Here is a 16,369-nt window from a genome sequence, read left to right on the forward strand (position 1 = left end):
TGTCAGAGGGGCAGTACTGAGGGAGTGCTGCACTGTCAGAGGGGCAGTACTGAGGGAGCGCCGCACTGTCAGAGGGGCAGTACTGAGGGAGTGCCACACTGTCGGAGGGGCAGTACTGAGGGAGTGCTGCACTGTCAGAGGGGCAGTACTGAGGGAGTGCTGCACTGTCAGAGGGGCAGTACTGAGGGAGCGCCGCACTGTCGGAGGGGCAGTGCTGAGGGAGTGCCACACTGTCGGAGGGGCAGTACTGAGGGAGTGCCACACTGTCGGAGGGTCAGTACTGAGGGAGCGCCACACTGTCGGAGGGTCAGTACTGAGGGAGCGCCACACTGTCGGAGGGGCAGTACTGAGGGAGTGCCGCACTGTCGGAGGGTCAGTACTGAGGGAGCGCCACACTGTCGGAGGGTCAGTACTGAGGGAGCGCCACACTGTCGGAGGGGCAGTACTGAGGGAGCGCCACACTGTCGGAGGGGCAGTGCTCAGGGAGTGCCACACTGTCGGAGGGGCAGTACTGAGGGAGCGCCGCACTGTCGGAGGGGCAGTACTGAGGGAGTGCTGCACTGTCAGAGGGGCAGTACTGAGGGAGAGCCGCACTGTCGGAGGGGCAGTACTGAGGGAGTGCTGCACTGTCAGAGGGGCAGTACTGAGGGAGTGCTGCACTGTCAGAGGGGCAGTACTGAGGGAGCGCCGCACTGTCAGAGGGGCAGTACTGAGGGAGTGCCACACTGTCGGAGGGGCAGTACTGAGGGAGTGCTGCACTGTCAGAGGGGCAGTACTGAGGGAGTGCTGCACTGTCAGAGGGGCAGTACTGAGGGAGCGCCGCACTGTCGGAGGGGCAGTGCTGAGGGAGTGCCACACTGTCGGAGGGGCAGTGCTGAGGGAGAGCCGCACTGTCGGAGGGGCAGTACTGAGGGAGCGCCACACTGTCGGAGGGTCAGTACTGAGGGAGCGCCACACTGTCGGAGGGGCAGTACTGAGGGAGCGCCACACTGTCGGAGGGGCAGTGCTCAGGGAGTGCCACACTGTCGGAGGGGCAGTACTGAGGGAGCGCCGCACTGTCGGAGGGGCAGTACTGAGGGAGTGCTGCACTGTCAGAGGGGCAGTACTGAGGGAGAGCCGCACTGTCGGAGGGGCAGTACTGAGGGAGTGCTGCACTGTCAGAGGGGCAGTACTGAGGGAGTGCTGCACTGTCAGAGGGGCAGTACTGAGGGAGCGCCGCACTGTCAGAGGGGCAGTACTGAGGGAGTGCCACACTGTCGGAGGGGCAGTACTGAGGGAGTGCTGCACTGTCAGAGGGGCAGTACTGAGGGAGTGCTGCACTGTCAGAGGGGCAGTACTGAGGGAGCGCCGCACTGTCGGAGGGGCAGTGCTGAGGGAGTGCCACACTGTCGGAGGGGCAGTGCTGAGGGAGAGCCGCACTGTCGGAGGGGCAGTACTGAGGGAGTGCTGCACTGTCAGAGGGGCAGTACTGAGGGAGTGCTGCACTGTCAGAGGGGCAGTACTGAGGGAGCGCCGCACTGTCAGAGGGGCAGTACTGAGGGAGTGCCACACTGTCGGAGGGGCAGTACTGAGGGAGTGCTGCACTGTCAGAGGGGCAGTACTGAGGGAGTGCTGCACTGTCAGAGGGGCAGTACTGAGGGAGCGCCGCACTGTCAGAGGGGCAGTACTGAGGGAGCGCCGCACTGTCAGAGGGGCAGTACTGAGGGAGTGCTGCACTGTCAGAGGGGCAGTACTGAGGGAGTGCTGCACTGTCAGAGGGGCAGTACTGAGGGAGTGCTGCACTGTCAGAGGGGCAGTACTGAGGGAGCGCCGCACTGTCAGAGGGGCAGTACTGAGGGAGTGCTGCACTGTCAGAGGGGCAGTACTGAGGGAGCGCCACACTGTCAGAGGGGCAGTACTGAGGGAGTGCCACACTGTCGGAGGGGCAGTACTGAGGGAGTGCTGCACTGTCAGAGGGGCAGTACTGAGGGAGTGCTGCACTGTCAGAGGGGCAGTACTGAGGGAGCGCCGCACTGTCAGAGGGGCAGTACTGAGGGAGCGCCGCACTGTCAGAGGGGCAGTACTGAGGGAGTGCTGCACTGTCAGAGGGGCAGTACTGAGGGAGTGCTGCACTGTCAGAGGGGCAGTACTGAGGGAGTGCTGCACTGTCAGAGGGGCAGTACTGAGGGAGCGCCGCACTGTCAGAGGGGCAGTACTGAGGGAGTGCTGCACTGTCAGAGGGGCAGTACTGAGGGAGCGCCACACTGTCAGAGGGGCAGTACTGAGGGAGTGCTGCACTGTCAGAGGGGCAGTACTGAGGGAGCGCCGCACTGTCAGAGGGGCAGTACTGAGGGAGCGCTGCACTGTCGGAGGGGCAGTACTGAGGGAGCGCCGCACTGTCAGAGGGGCAGTACTGAGGGAGCGCCGCACTGTCGGAGGGGCAGTACTGAGGGAGCGCCACACTGTCGGAGGGGCAGTACTGAGGGAGTGCCACACTGTCGGAGGGGCAGTACTGAGGGAGCGCCGCACTGTCGGAGGGGCAGTACTGAGGGAGAGCCGCACTGTCGGAGGGGCAGTACTGTGGGAGCGCTGCACTGTCGGAGGGGCAGTACTGAGGGAGCGCCGCACTGTCGGAGGGGCAGTACTGAGGGAGAGCTGCACTGTCGGAGGGGCAGTGCTGAGGGAGCGCCGCACTGTCGGAGGGTCAGTACTGAGGGAGTGCTGCACTGTCGGACGGGCAGTACTGAGGGAGCGCCGCACTGTTGGAGGGGCAGTACTGAGGGAGCGCTGCACTGTTGGAGGGCCAGTACTGAGGGAGCGCCGCACTGTCGGAGGGGCAGTACTGAGGGAGCGCTGCACTGTCAGAGGGGCAGTACTGAGGGAGTGCTGCACTGCTGGAGGGGCAGTACTGAGGGAGCGCTGCACAGTCGGAGGGGCAGTACTGAGGGAGAGCTGCACTGTCGGAGGGGCAGTACTGAGGGAGAGCTGCACTGTCAGAGGGTCAGTACTGAGGGAGCACTGCACTGTCGGAGGGGCAGTACTGAGGGAGTGCTGCACTGTCGGAGGGGCAGTACTGTGGGAGCGCCGCACTGTCGGAGGGTCAGTACTGAGGGAGTGCTGCACTGTCGGACGGGCAGTACTGAGGGAGCGCCGCACTGTTGGAGGGGCAGTACTGAGGGAGCGCTGCACTGTTGGAGGGCCAGTACTGAGGGAGCGCCGCACTGTCGGAGGGGCAGTACTGAGGGAGCGCTGCACTGTCAGAGGGGCAGTACTGAGGGAGTGCTGCACTGCTGGAGGGGCAGTGCTGAGGGAGCGCTGCACAGTCGGAGGGGCAGTACTGAGGGAGAGCTGCACTGTCGGAGGGGCAGTACTGAGGGAGAGCTGCACTGTCAGAGGGTCAGTACTGAGGGAGCACTGCACTGTCGGAGGAGCAGTACTGAGGGAGCGCTGTACTGTCGGAGGGGCAGTACTGAGGGAGAGCTGCACTGTTAGAGGGTCAGTACTGAGGAAGCGCTGCACTGACGGAGGGGCAAAACTGAGGGAGTGCTGCACTGTTGGAGGAGCAGTACTGAGGGAGCGCCGCACTGTCGGAGGGGCAGTACTGAGGGAGCACTGCACTGTCGGAGGGGCAATACTGAGCGAGCACCGCACTGTCGGAGGAGCAGTACTGAGGGAGCGCTGCACTGTCAGAGGGGCAGTACTGAGGGAGTGCCGCACTGTCGGAGGGGCAGTACTGAGGGAGCACTGCACTGTCGGAGGGGCAGTACTGAGGGAGCGCCGCACTGTCGGAGGGGCAGTACTGAGGGAGCGCCGCACTGTCGGAGGGGCAGTACTGAGGAAGTGCCGCACTGACGGAGGGGCAGTACTGAGGGAGCGCTGCACTGTCGGAGGGGCAGTACTGAGGGAGCGCTGCACTGTCGGAGGGGCAGTACTGAGGGAGTGCCACACTGTCGGAGGGTCAGTACTGAGGGAGCACCGCACTGTCTAAGGGCCGGTACTGAGGGAGCACAGCACTGTCGGAGGGGCAGTACTGAGGGAGCGCCGCACTGTCGGAGGGGCAGTACTGAGGGAGCGCCTCACTGTCGGAGGGTCAGTACTGAGGGAGCGCCTCACTGTCGGAGGGTCAGTACTGAGGGAGCGCCGCACTGTCGGAGGGGCAGTACTGTGGGAGCGCCGCACTGTCGGAGGGGCAGTACTGAGGGAGCGCTGCACTGTCGGAGGGGCAGTACTGAGGGAGCGCCGCACTGTCGGAGGGGCAGTACTGAGGGAGCGCTGCACTGTCAGAGGCGCAGTACTGAGGGAGTGCCGCACTGTTAGAGGGGCAGTACTGAGGGAGCGCTCCCTCAGTACTGGCACTCGAGTGTCGACCTGGATTATTGTGCTCAAGTCCCACAACCTTCTGACTCAGAGGGGAGAGAGAGTGCACCCCAATGAGCCGCAGTTGACAGCTTAACACAAATCTATTTTTGTTTCATTGAAGAAGGTGATGTTACTTGAACCCCACCCTCCCCCGCCCCGCCGTTAATTCTTCCCACCCGGAGCCCCACACTGTACCTCGTCCTTCCTTATGCAGGAACGCGTTGGGCTGGCGGCGAGTCCCGATGCCAGGAATCTCCTCGGCCCCTCTCGGCCTGCGCTGTCATTTAAGTCGGGCAGCGGGTTGCTGCTGAGCATGGCTGCGGTGTGTCCTTGCTGCCTCTCCGCGGCCCTGCGTAATCCGCTCACGCTGGGGCGCGAGCCTTTTGTAACCCCGGCTCCGGTCCACCTGTCCAGCCCACAGCCCTGACACAAGAGGAACGCATCACCACAGGGCCCTTTGTTAACACGCAATCGCTCTTCTTAAATTAATCTTCGTGCAAATACAACAGGCCAGGGCTGCTGGGGCGGGCAGAATGGTGGACTCCCACCAGGGACGGCAGAGTTAATAGCTGCAATTCCCTCCCAGTTTATAAAAAAATTCCCGGGATGTGGGCGTCGCTGGCAAGGCCGGCATTTATTGCCCATCCCGAGTTGCCCTGAGGAGGTGGGGGTGGGCCTTCTACTTGAACCTCTGGTAACGGGTTTGATAGAAACTGAGTGTCTCGCTCGGCCACTTCAGGGCAGTTAAGAGCCAATCATGTTGGTGAGGGACTGGAGTCACGTGACAGGGTCGAGGCAGGGAGGATGTTTCCCCTCGTGGGGGAATCTAGAACCAGGGGGCATAATTTCAGGATAAGGGGAAACCCTTTTAAATCGGAAATGAGGAGGAATTTCTTCTCTCAGAGGGCGGTGAATCTTTGAAATTCTCTTCCCCAGAGAGCTGTGGAGGTGGAGTCATTGAGTATATTCAAGGCGGAGATTGACGTATATTTGAGCTACAGGGGAGTCGAGGGTTATGGGGATCGGGCGGGGGAGTGGAGTTGAGGTCGATGATCAGCCATGATCTTATTGAATGGCGGAGCAGGCTCGAGGGGCCGAATGGCCGACTCCTGCTCCTGTTTCTTATGTTCTTATGTAGGCCCAGACCGGGTGAGGACGGCAGGTTTCCTTCCCTGAAGGGACATCAGTGACCCAGTTGGGCTTTTACGACAATCCGCCGGTCACTTTTACTGGTACCGGACTTTGAGTTCCAGATTTTTTTGAAAAACTCAATCTGAAATTGCATGGATGGGATTTGAAGTCACGATCTCTGGATTACTAATCCAGCAACATAACCACGGCACGCCTGTTGCCGTGACCCGTTAAATTGTGGTAGGGATGGGCCATGGGCAGATCATCCACCCTGTGCCAGGGGGAGTGTGTCTGGTGGAGTTCCCGAACTTATCCCGGGAATCCCACCCTTCAGGCCCACTGGAGGCCTCAGAGGAACTCAGGCCAGCTGTGTGAGTGCCGCTGAGAGGACCCTAACTCACACCAACAACAACGTGTATTTGTATAGCGCCTTTAACGTAGTAAAACGTCCCAAGGCGCTTTACAGGAGCGTAAATCAGACAAAATTTGACACCGAGCCACATTAGGAGAAATTAGGACAGGTGACCAAACGCTTGGTCAAAGAGGTAGGTTTTAAGGAGCGTCTTAAAGGAGGAGAGAGAGGTGGAGAGGTGGAGAGGTTTAGGGAGGGAATTCCAGAGCTCGGGGCCCAGGCAACAGAAGGCACGGCCCCCAATGGTGGAGCGATTATAATCAGGGATGCTCGGGGAAACATAATCCATCACAGAGCTCCCACAAACAGCAATGTGAAAATGACCAGATAATCTGTCTTAGTGATGTTGATTGAGGGATAAATATTGCCCAGGACACCGGGGAGAACTCCCCTGCTCTTCTTCCAGTAGTGTCCATGGGATCTTTCAGGTCTACCTGAGAGAGTTTAACGTCTCATCTGAAAGACGGCACCTCTGACAGTGCAGCACTCCCTCAGTACTGCCCCTCTGACAGTGCAGCGCCCCCTCAGTACTGCCCCTCTGACAGTGCAGCGCTCCCTCAGTACTGCCCCTCCGACAGTGCAGCGCTCCCTCAGTACTGCCCCTCCGACAGTGCAGCGCTCCCTCAGTACTGCCCCTCCGACAGTGCGGCACTCCCTCAGTACTGCCCCTCCGACAGTGCAGCGCTCCCTCAGTACTGACCCTCCGACAGTGCAGCGCTCCCTCAGTACTGCCCCTCCGACAGTGCAGCGCTCCCTCAGTACTGACCCTCCGACAGTGCAGCACTCCCTCAGTACTGCCCCTCCGACAGTGCAGCGCTCCCTCAGTACTGCCCCTCCGACAGTGCAGCGCTCCCTCAGTACTGACCCTCCGACAGTGCAGCGCTCCCTCAGTACTGCCCCCCGACAGTGCAGCGCTCCCTCAGTACTGACCCTCCGACAGTGCAGCGCTCCCTCAGTACTGACCCTCCGACAGTGCAGCACTCCCTCAGTACTGCTCCTCCGACAGTGCGGCACTCCCTCAGTACTGCCCCTCCGACAGTGCAGCTCTCCCTCAGTACTGACCCTCCGACAGTGCGGCGCTCCCTCAGTACTGCCCCTCCGACAGTGCGGCGCTCCCTCAGCACTGCCCCTCCGACAGTGCGGCGCTCCCTCAGTACTGAACCTCCGACAGTGCGGCGCTCCCTTAGTACTGCCCCTCCGACAGTGCAGCTCTCCCTCAGTACTGCCTCTCTGACAGTGCAGCGCTCCCTCAGTACTGCCCCTCTGACAGTGCAGCGCTCCCTCAGTACTGCCCCTCCCACAGTGCAGCGCTCCCTCAGTACTGACCCTCCGACAGTGCAGCGCTCCCTCAGTACTGCCCCTCCGACAGTGCAGCGCTCCCTCAGTACCGCCCCTCCGACAGTGCGGCACTCCCTCAGTACTGCCCCTCCGACAGTGCAGCTCTCCCTCAGTACTGCCCCTCTGACAGTGCAGCGCTCCCTCAGTACTGCCCCTCCGACAGTGCAGCGGTCCCTCAGTACCGCCCCTCCGACAGTGCGGCACTCCCTCAGTACTGCCCCTCTGACAGTGCAGCGCTCCCTCAGTACTGCCCCTCTGACAGTGCAGCACTCCCTCAGTACTGCCCCTCCGACAGTGCAGCACTCCCCCAGCACTGCACTGGAATGTCAGCCTGGACTTTGTGCTCCAGTCTCTGGAGTGGGACTAGAATTCACGACCTTCTGACTCAGAGGCGAGAGAGAGTGCTGCCCACTGAGCCACGGATGACACCAGTAGCGGTGCGATAATGACCTTCTCTCAGACATTCTGCTTCTGATCGCTGCCCAGTGAGCGGTGGGACAGAGCGTGTGTGTGGATGTCGGGTGAGGGCAGTGTCAGGCATGGCTGTGATGCCCACCTGGTTCAATAGCTTTCTGATACTGTCTCGCCTTTCACACAAAGAATTGCTGTTTGGGTGAAGTACTGGAACTGAACCCCAACAATAGCCAGTGCCTTCAGGAGAGTGGGGAAGTGGGAACAGGTTTGGGAGATTCCATGATGGTGTGGTGTGACTGGTTTGTAGAAGGAGTGGGTCGATGGGCCGAATGGCCGTTCCTCACCTTCCTATATTGTTCTTTTACCTGCAGTTGCGAGTCGGTCAGAGACCGTCGGCTTCTGGAATCTTCTCTAACGATTTGCCACAGATTCTCAGCAGTCACCTGTCCTGAAGGAGTAGAATGAATGAGACAAGAGGTGAGGCTGTTCAGAGAGTCTCAAATTATCGAGCATTCAACGGCTTGGAGTAACAAGGTGCCGGACCGGCCCGTGTATGTGCGGCAATCCATGCCCTGGCTTAAATTCACTGCTCCATACACCATCATTACCCACAACAGGAACGGCTCAATATATAAATGCAATATTTATATATAGAAGGTCGTGGGTTCAAGCCCCACTTCAGAGACTTGAGCACACAATTCTAGACCGACACCCCAAGTGCAGTACTGAGGGAGCGCCGCACTGTCGGAGGGGCAGTACTGAGGGAGCGACGCACTGTCGGAGGGGCAGTACTGAGGGAGCGCCGCACTGTCGGAGGGGCAGTACTGAAGGAGCGCTGCACTGTCGGAGGGACAGTACTGAGGGAGCGCAGCACTGTCGGAGGGGCAGTACTGAGGGAGAGCTGCACTGTCGGAGGGGCAGTACTGAGGGAGTGCTGCACTGTCGGAGGAGAAGTACTGAGGGAGCGCCGCACTGTCGGAGGGGCAGTACTGAGGGAGCGCCGCACTGTTGGAGGGGCAGTACTGAGGGAGCGCCGCACTGTCGGAGGGGCAGTACTGAGGGAGCGCCGCACTGTCGGGGGGTCAGTACTGAGGGAGCGCCGCACTGTCGGAGGGACAGTACTGAGGGAGCGCCGCACTGTCGGAGGGGCAGTACTGAAGGAGCGCTGCACTGTCGGAGGGACAGTACTGAGGGAGTACTGCACTGTCGGAGGGGCAGTACTGAGGGAGCGCAGCACTGTCGGAGGGGAAGTACTGAGGGAGCGCTGCACTGTCGGAGGGGCAGTACTGAGGAAGCGCTGCACTGTCGGAGGGACAGTACTGAGGGAGCGCTGCACTGTCGGAGGGGCAGTACTGAGGAAGCGCTGCACTGTCGGAGGGACAGTACTGAGGGAGCACTGCACTGTCGGAGGGACAGTACTGAGGGAGCACTGCACTGTCGGAGGGACAGTACTGAGGGAGCGCCTCACTGTCAGAGGGGCAGTACTGAGGGAGCGCCGCACTGTCAGAGGGGCAGTACTGAAGGAGCGCTGCACTGTCGGAGGGACAGTACTGAGGGAGCGCAGCACTGTCGGAGGGGCAGTACTGAGGGAGAGCTGCACTGTCGGAGGGGCAGTACTGAGGGAGTGCTGCACTGTCGGAGGAGAAGTACTGAGGGAGCGCCGCACTGTCGGAGGGGCAGTACTGAGGGAGCGCCGCACTGTTGGAGGGGCAGTACTGAGGGAGCGCCGCACTGTCGGAGGGGCAGTACTGAGGGAGCGCCGCACTGTCGGGGGGTCAGTACTGAGGGAGCGCCGCACTGTCGGAGGGACAGTACTGAGGGAGCGCCGCACTGTCGGAGGGGCAGTACTGAAGGAGCGCTGCACTGTCGGAGGGACAGTACTGAGGGAGTACTGCACTGTCGGAGGGGCAGTACTGAGGGAGCGCAGCACTGTCGGAGGGGAAGTACTGAGGGAGCGCTGCACTGTCGGAGGGGCAGTACTGAGGAAGCGCTGCACTGTCGGAGGGACAGTACTGAGGGAGCGCTGCACTGTCGGAGGGACAGTACTGAGGGAGCACTGCACTGTCGGAGGGACAGTACTGAGGGAGCACTGCACTGTCGGAGGGACAGTACTGAGGGAGCGCCTCACTGTCAGAGGGGCAGTACTGAGGGAGCGCCGCACTGTCAGAGGGGCAGTACTGAGGGAGCACTGCACTGTCGGAGGGACAGTACTGAGCGAGCGCCGCACTGTCGGGGGTGCAGTACTGAGGGAGCGCCGCACTGTCGGAGGGGCGGTACTGAGGGAGCGCTGCACTGTCGGAGGGACAGTACTGAGCGAGCGCTGCACTGTCAGAGGGACAGTACTGAGCGAGCGCTGCACTGTCGGAGGGGCAGTACTGAGGGAGCGCTGCACTCTCAGAGGGACAGTACTGAGGGAGCGCCGCACTGTCGGAGGGGCAGTACTGAGGGAGCGCCGCACTGTCGGAGGGGCAGTACCGAGGGAGCGCCGCACTGTCGGAGGGGCAGTACTGAGGGAGCACTGCTCTGTCAGAGGGGCAGTACTGAGGGAGTGCTGCACTGTCGGAGGGGCAGTACTGAGGGAGCGCCGCACTGTCGGAGGGGCAGTACCGAGGGAGCGCCGCACTGTCGGAGGGGCAGTACTGAGGGAGCACTGCTCTGTCAGAGGGGCAGTACTGAGGGAGTGCTGCACTGTCGGAGGGGCAGTACAGAGGGAGCGCTGCACTGTCGGAGGGACAGTACTGAGGGAGTGCTGCACTGTCGGAGGGGCAGTACTGAGGGAGCGCTGCACTGTCGGAGGTGCCGTCTTTCAGATGAGACATTAAACCGAGGCCTCGTCTGCCCTCTCAGGTGGACGAACAAGATCCCATGGGCACTATTTCAAAGCAGAGCAGGGGGGAGTTCTCCCCGGTGTCCTGGGGCCAATATTTATCCCTCAACCAACATCACTAAAACAGATTATCTGGCCATTATCACATTGCTGTGTGTGGGAGCTTGGTTTGCGCAAATTGGCTGCCGCATTTCCTACATTACAACAGTGACCACACTTCAAAAAATTACTTCATCAGTTGTGAAACGCTTTGGGACGTCCGGTGGTCGTGATAGGCACTGGAGAAATGCAAATCTTTCTTTTTTTTCTTTTCAAACCTGTTTTGGAACTGAGCCCTACTGATGTTCTGCTATGAGTTAGAATCTTAGAATGATACAGCACAGAGGGAGGCCATTCGGCCCATCGTGCCTGTGCCGGCTCTTTGGTCGAGCTCTCCAATTAGTCCCACTCCCCCCCGGCTCTTTCCCCAGAGCCCTGCACATTTCTTCTTTTCAAGTATTTATCCAATTCTCTTTTGAAAATTATTATTGAATCTGCTTCCACTGCCCTTTCAGGCAGCGCGTTCCGGATCACAACAACTCGCCGCGTAAGCTTTTTTTTCCTAGTGTGACCAACCTAACTGGACTCAGTATCCTGCTCCTCATCACAATGTCCTGACCCGTGGCGGGAAGTGCGAGTGTGTGGGGCTTGTTCTCACTGGAAAGGAGAAGGTTGAGCAGCGATAGGTGACATGAATCAGTCATTCATAAAAGAAAGACTTATGAAATGATACTGAGCGGCCTGCGGGTGGCGCTGTCCAGGGAGAGTATAAATATTCGGGCACGGGCCCAGCTTGCGCAGGACATTCTTAACAGGAACTAGTGAAGGACACAACTAGACCTCCATGTTGTAAAACAGTTGATTAAAGCCTTGTTTAACGCTTCGACCAAGTGCCTAGTAGTTTCCTTACGTCAATAGGGTTGCTGCTTTTAGGATTCTAAAGGGACCGGATAATGTTGACCGTGATGAGCTGCTTCACCCTGTCCAGTCAGTGAAACCAGTGCTCACGTCCTGAGCTCGAGGGGGGGTAAATTCAAACCTAATCTGTGGAAACAGTACTTCAGTGAGCGAGTGGTCAATCCATGGAGCAGGCTCCCCAGGGAGACGGTGGGAGCAGTTAATACTGATTCACTCAAATGAAAATAAGAGAGATTTCTTTCAGAAAATAACATTCTGGGACACAGTATCTGAGTAATTGGACACGTGACGTGTGGGGACTGAAGCGAGCTCGGGAGGAACAGGTGACTTTGGACCTCTGGTTCCCCAAAGCTCTCCACCACTGGGGGGTTTCCTCGCCTCGTGTCTGGGTCTGTTGTAGACTCACTGATAGAGATTGATCGCTGTGATTGGTCAACAACCCCATTATCGTTGGATCATGTGACTACCAGGATGGTCGATGGCGGACTAGAGGGACCTCGGTCTTTTATCGTCCAGTAATTCCTACGTTCCTCTGTGGATGTTGGATGAGGACAGAATGGGCTTGACTATGCTGCCACCCATGGCCGATTAAGAACATAAGAAATAGGAGCAGGAATAGGCCCCTTGGCCCCTCGACCTGCTCCGCCATTCAATAAGATCATGGCTGATCTTGGGCTCAAAGCCACTTCCCCGCCCGCTCCCCATAACCCTTCACTCCCTTATCTTGTAAAAATCTGTCTATCTCCACCTTAAATGTATTTAATGACCCAGCCTCCACGGCTCTCTGGGGCAGAGAATTCCACAGATTTACGACCCTCTGAGAGAAGAAATTCCTCCTCCTCTCAGTTCTAAAAGGGCGACCCTTTATTCTGGAACTGTGCCCCCGAGTTCTAGATTTCCCCACGAGGGGAAACATCCTCTCTGCATCTACCCTGTCGAGCCCCCTCAGAATCTTATGTTTCAATAAGATCACCTCTCATTCTTCTAAACTCCAATGAGTATAGGCCCAACCTGCTCAACCTTTCTTCATAAGTCAACCCCCTCATCTCTGGAATCAACCTCGTGAACCTTCTCTGAACTGCCTCCAATGCAAGTATATCCCTCCTTAAATAAGGAGACCAAAACTGTACGCAGTACTCCAGGTGTGGTCTCACCAATACCCTGTACAGTTGTAGCAGGACTTCCCTACTTTTACACTCCAACTCCCTTGCAATAAAGGCCAACATTCCATTTGCCTTTTTGATTACTTGCTGTACCTGCATGCTAACTTTTTTGTGTTTCATGCAAAAGGACCCCCAGGTCCCTCTGAGCTGTAACTGTAACCAGTCTTAAGTTACTGTCTAGCCATGAAGAATGGGCAGTCAGGTTAGGTACCAGAGTGCAACAGGTGTCTGTCGAACTTGTATCCAACAAGACATCTTCTCAAAGAGCTGGGGGAGCGAACCAGAGAGAAATAGTGTCAAAGGTCATCGGTGGGTGGGCGGGGGGGGGGAATTGACGTTTGTTGGAAGTTTTTCAGTAAAGACAGTTGCGACTCTCTATTTTGAAGTTAATCCCAAGATCCCTGGTATGTGTAATGTATGTACCTTTAAGGGGGAGAACTACTTTTTACAGCTCCTGTATCCTGTAGTACCGGCAGTGACCACTCCTGTATATAAACCCTGAGTAGTGATCTGTACAGTCAGTTGCAGTTTGAACCACGTTGAGTAAACACCTGTTGATCGTTCTCTGCAGTCTTTTTCTTATTATTACACGGACGTAACAGTGGCGACGAGCAGATTCGAACCTACCTGCAACTCTGCATCACCTCCCAGGGATTCGCTCCTGGAGAACAGTGGAAGAAGGTCGAGCGTCGACCACGGGCAACCGCCCAGTCATCCAGCGGAGATTTGAGCATTGCAGGGGAGGCTGTCGAGAGCCAGGCTTGGCTTTCCAGTCACGGTGGTCCAGCGAAACGGGCTGGCAACAGGTACTGCGCAGACCCTTCCCGAACAGCGACGGGCTAGAGCCCGACCGAGCGGCACAGAAAAAGGCCGAGCAGCGTCGACGGGGGAGAGAGAGAGGGCAGAGCGCACGGGGCGCAGCCGGTGTTCAGGACTGAGCAGCGTCAACGGGGAGAGAGACGAGAGAGAGCAGAGCGCAGCCGGTGGTCAAGGGCCGAGCAGCGTCAACGAGGGAGAGAGGCGCGCAGGAAAACGCGAGGCGCTGCCATTGCCATGAGGACTGCAGAGAGCAGCATTGGCAGCAGCGCAGGAGCAGCGCACGAAACCCACAGGGCGTCGCCATTTGCCACGAGGACCGCTGAGAGCGGCGTTGGCAGCAGCGCGGGAGACGCCATTTTAAGCCGCTGCGGGGAAGAAAGGAAAGCGCAGGAGACGCCATTTTAAGCCGCAGCAGGGAAGAAAGGAAAGCGCGGGAGACGCCATTTTAAGCCAGTCTAACCACACCCAAAAGTGCCGAAGAGTGGCAGTACCACAGCGTTCGACAATGAAGTCGAAGATTGGACGACATATGTCGAACGCATAGAAATATACTGCAAGGCGAATGAAGTGCCAGATGACAAGAAAGCGCTGGTATTGTTGAATTCAATGGGTGCAAAAACGTATGGCTTACTACGAAACCTAGTAACCCCAGAGAAGCCAGTAGAAAAGGATTTTGAAAACATAGTGTCAATCCTACAGGACCACTTAAACCCCACACCGCTGCTGATAGCAGAAAGATTTAAGTTTCACAAAAGGAACCAGCATAAAGATGAAAGTAATGCTGAGTATTTAACGGAACTGCGCAAGCTATCAAAACACTGCCAGTTTGGAACGGGACTAGCAGATACTTTAAGGGACAAGTTTGTGTGTGGGCTTCAAAGTGAAGGAACCCAGAAACGGCTTCTATCAGAAAAGGATCTTACGCTGGACAAAGCTTTCAGCATTGCAGTATCACATGAAGCAGCCGCACGGGGCGCTGCAGAGATACAACGGAGACCGCAAGAATATGGCACAAATGAAATGTCATACGGAACAGTGAAGTGCTATCGCTGTGGCAGAACAACACATGACCATAATGATTGCTGGTTCAAGGACAAAGTGTGCAGACAGTGTGGAAAAGTAGGACACATAGCAAGAGTCTGCAGGTTGGGAAAGAAAACCAGCAGCAAGAAATCTCCACGGGAGAAGTACAAGAAGGTACATAAGGTGACAGAGAGTAGTTCAGACGAACAGAAGAGTGATACAGACTCCGGAAGCAAGGAGCTGGGTTGTCTGAAACTACATAATGTGATCAAAACAGAGGATCACCAAACTATCTGGGTCATGCTCAAGATAGCCGGAGTCCAAGTGAAAATGGAATTGGACACAGGATCAGCCCTAACAGTCATAAACCGAAGGGACTACAAGCGGCTATTCTCACATATACCCTTGAGAGATACAAAGATTGTCTTGAAGACGTACACGGGGCAAAAAGTCTACCCCAAAGGAAAAATAAGGGTGAACGTTATATATAACGGCAAGGAAACACCAAAAATGGACCTATATGTATTGCCAGATGGAGGACCACCACTACTAGGACGTGAATGGATCCGGAAGATACAGCTAGATTGGCATTCCATACAAGCACTGACTGTAGATGCCAAAAAGGATGACGACGTCACACCTGGACGACTGTCAAAAATGCTAACTGACGCACAAGAAGTGTTCCAGCAGGGACTCAGAACACTAAAAGGCATAACAGCGATGATCAAAATAGAGAAAAATGCAAGCCCAAAGTTTTTTAAGGCCAGACCGGTACCTTATGCGATCTGCCCAGCCGTCGAAGCAGAGCTGGAAGGTTTGGAACATTCAGGAGTACTGTCCAAAGTGGATTGGAGCGAGTGGGCTACACCCATCATTCCTGTAATGAAGAGGTCATTGAGTAATACGCCTGGGGAACCAAAGAAGGTTCGCATCCGTGGGGACCTTAAGGTGACAGTGAACCCAATCCTTCACACGGTACAATATCCGCTTCCACGGATTGATATTTTCGCCTCGCTATCTGGAGGGAAACGCTTCACTAAGATTGATCTGGCCCAGGCGTACCTGCAAATGGAGGTAGAAGAAGCCTCGAAACAGTACCTCACGATCAACACTCATAAAGGTCTCTACCAATACAACCGGCTGGTGTTCGGGGTAGCATCAGCTCCGGCTATTTGGCAAAGGGCAATGGAACAAGTCCTGCAAGGGATTCCAGGGACCCAGTGTTATTTGGACGACATCCTGGTCATGGGCGAAAATGACAGTGATCACCTCGCCAACCTGGAGCAGGTGCTCACTAGATTGAAGGAATATGGGCTCTGAGCTAATCGCCACAAATGCGAGTTTTTCCAGAAGCAGATCTCGTATTGTGGCCACGTTATTGATAAAGAGGGGTTACATAAGTCCCCTGAAAAGATTGAGGCAGTAGTCAAGGCTCCAGCACCGGAAAATGTGTCACAACTGAGGTCGTTCCTCGGGCTGGTGAACTACTACCATAAGTTCTTGCCGAATTTGTCTACCGTACTACACCCACTGAACACCCTACTGCAAACGGGGGTACCATGGAAGTGGAATGACGAATGTAAACGAGCTTTCCAGAGGAGCAAAGCATTGATCACATCAAAAGAGGTGTTGGCTCATTTCAACCCAGCACTACCAATTCGGTTGGCATGTGATGCATCACCCTATGGCATTGAAGCGGTGCTGTCGCACAAATTCCCGGACGGCTCAGAGAGGCCAGTAGCCTTTGCGTCTCGGTCACTAACCTCAGCCGAGCGTAACTACGCCCAGATTGACAGGGAGGCCCTCAGCCTAGTGTGGGGAGTGAAAAAGTTCAATCACTATCTGCACGGGCAGAAGTTCACCTTGCTGACTGACCACCAACCACTTGTCTCCATCTTTAATCCAAAGAAGGGCGTTCCAGTGATGACTGCGCAACGACTACAAAGA

The 16,369-nt window shown here is 57.0% G+C and overlaps 1 protein-coding gene across 1 annotated transcript in view; it reads right to left on the minus strand.

The window, feature by feature from the left end:
- LOC147111341 (uncharacterized) overlaps positions 1-16,369 on the minus strand; it is a 60,964-nt gene that overhangs the window by 10,338 nt on the left and 34,257 nt on the right. The window contains exons 4-5 of the mRNA XM_086002297.1: positions 7,999-8,081; positions 4,534-4,761 (exon numbers count right to left, since the gene is read on the minus strand). Of these exons, the coding sequence (XP_085858423.1) occupies positions 4,534-4,761; positions 7,999-8,081 (311 nt within the window). The remainder of the gene's footprint in view (positions 1-4,533; positions 4,762-7,998; positions 8,082-16,369) is intronic.

Source organism: Somniosus microcephalus, chromosome 11 (genome assembly GCF_052327205.1).
Source record: "Somniosus microcephalus isolate GS21.2 chromosome 11, FLI_Smic_1.0, whole genome shotgun sequence".
NCBI classification, from domain to species: domain Eukaryota; kingdom Metazoa; phylum Chordata; class Chondrichthyes; order Squaliformes; family Somniosidae; genus Somniosus; species Somniosus microcephalus.